Source organism: Malaclemys terrapin, chromosome 1 (genome assembly GCF_027887155.1).
Source record: "Malaclemys terrapin pileata isolate rMalTer1 chromosome 1, rMalTer1.hap1, whole genome shotgun sequence".
NCBI lineage: Eukaryota > Metazoa > Chordata > Testudines > Emydidae > Malaclemys > Malaclemys terrapin.
The window spans coordinates 3,327,216-3,329,624 of NC_071505.1; the positions used below are offsets into that span (position 1 = coordinate 3,327,216).

Below are 2,409 nucleotides of genomic sequence, written 5' to 3' on the forward strand. Positions count from 1 at the left end.
ACAGGTTCCATTAAGGTACCGATGACCCCACCAGAATCCCCCCTAACCCTATTTTCTCCCACAACCATATGGCCCCTTTAACCACACAGGCCCTCCTGCCCATATTGGCCCCCATAAGCGTATAATCTCCCATAATCACTGGGTCATCGGTTACAGTGTAATCCTTCATAACTTGATAAGCCTCTATCACCACCGCCAACGTCAATGGCACCCCAGGATTCCACTGTGCTTTCCTGAGGGAAAGATCTGAGAATTGCTCCTGGGAAGGTCATGACAGCCGGTGGGGGTTGGATCAGTGCTATAGAGTCAGGGCACTGCCTTACGTCTGGCTTGTTGCAGCTGTTGTGCATGCTTTGTGAAATGTCGCTCCACACGTTTGTGAAGCAAGACATCTTTCTGCCATGGAGATAAACCTAAAACACACAGCAGGTACGGCAGTAAACATAAGGTACATGGTGGCCACTTTTCTTTTCCTTACGCAAACCTGGTCACTTAAAGTCTCACACAGATGCTTACTGTGAACCATGCAATTGGTCTTCTTGAAACCAAAGAAAAACGTACATTCTTAAAATGAAAATCTGTCTAGCCTTTACAGGAAAAGACTATTTGCTAAACCATGTAATGCAAGGAGGAATTCCACCTGGGTACTCAGGGCCTGCAGAATGCTGTCAACCAATGTAAGAGCCGGATTATCCTATCACAGCAGGGCTTTGGAAGGTGCAACTTGAAAAGTTCCCGGTGCTGCTGGCTCCACAGGGAGGAATTTTGTCCAGTGCAATTTTTAAAAAAGGACAAAGAAACAAAGAGAACCAGAAGACTGATATTTTGATGCAGCAGAGTTTTTAATGCAAATGAAATTGGCAGAACACAGTTGCAGGAAGAAATACTACACAGCGGAAAAAAATGTATTTCCAGTGTTTCAAGAAGGGCTCTAACCCATCCCCTGCGTCAATGGGATGTATTTCACTCAAGATGTTCTTTGTGCTTTGTTGCAGCTCCAGAGGTTGACAAACAAGTCCCCTTTTGAAACCATTTTATGTTCTTTTTTTTTAACCCCAGTCAGGTGTGAAATGAGACAAAGGAATATAGAAGTAGAGACTACACAACTTCTCCATTAGACATGTGAAGTAGCAAAGGTTAAAGTGAGTTGCTAAAGGTACGTATTGATAGAAAGGATAGAACATGTAGGGCCTAATTCTCCTTGAGAGGGACTTAGAGTGATGCCTATCTTAAGGCCTCTGTTTCCTTCACACTGCAGGGTCAATGTAAACAGCCTGTGTGTAGTTCAGAATGAGTCCTCAAGAGAAAAAGAGAATCAGCACTTGGTTGGGAAAGCCTTGGCAGAAAGATTCATAAAGCGTAACATTAGAAATGCAGCATGGCTATCAGACCAAGGTGCTGCGCACACACAGCTCCCACCAAGTTCAACTGGAGCAGTGTTTGCACAGCACTTCTGAAAGCCATGTCCAAAAGATCAAGGGTGAATCTGTATCTTGCTGTTCATTTCCTGGTTCTTCCTTTTTCCATGAATATTCCTGGTGAGTTTAACATGGCCCACTGCTTCCACTGAGGTACCTATGGTTAGATACCCCGGAACCACTTAATCCCCCATAACCATAAAGGCCCGGGTAGCCACAGTGTCCCCCATATCCCCATAATCTTCCATAACCGTAAAGGCCAGGGTAACCGCAGTGTCCCCCATTTCCCCATAATCCCCCATAACCATAAAGGCCTGGGTAACCATAGTATCCCCCATTGCCCAATAATCCCCCATATCCGTAACGGCCGCCGTAACCACCGTATCCCCCTAAACCGTACAATCCTCCGTAATGGCCTCCATAGCCGTAAAATCCCCCCAAACCATTGGAGCCTCCGAAACCGGCTCCGACCACAGGTGCTCCTACAGCTGCTACTTCGCTTTGCTGAGGGAAATTGCTGAGAATTGGTCCGGGGAGGGTCACGACAACCGGTGAGGGTCTGATCACCACTTCGGAGTCAGGGCACTGCCTAACGCACGGCTCGTTGCAGCTCCCGGAAACTGGACTAGGCCGGGCCACCCCACATTCTGGATAGCACAGGCTGGAGAAAGTCATCTTTCTGGGATGGAGGTAAACCTGAAACACACAACAGGGACTAGAGATAAGAGAAGGTACAAGGCCTGGTGGAAGAAAGGCTTCAAAGCTCGGTTACAATTGTATTGAGGCCTGCATGGGGCCCGAAAGAGAGAGAAGAAGTGGACTTAGTCTCTTTTTGTGTGGTCATGTAGTTGTCACTATTTTCTCTTTCTACACCTCTTCTCCGCTCGCAGTAAACTTCCCTCCCAACCGGCCCCTTGATCCCCTCTCAATGACTTTGTCTGAAAAACACCGACTAGAATAAGTGTAACTATTTCCATATGGACACCTGGGA

At 47.0% G+C, this 2,409-nt stretch overlaps 1 protein-coding gene across 1 annotated transcript; it reads right to left on the minus strand.

Annotated features, from left to right (window-relative positions):
• Positions 1 to 1,544: 1,544 nt before the first annotated feature.
• Positions 1,545 to 2,093, minus strand: LOC128830361 (claw keratin-like). Its single transcript, XM_054016181.1, has one exon. The coding sequence runs from the start codon at positions 2,091 to 2,093 to the stop codon at positions 1,545 to 1,547; it is 549 nt and encodes a 182-aa protein (XP_053872156.1).
• Positions 2,094 to 2,409: the final 316 nt, after the last annotated feature.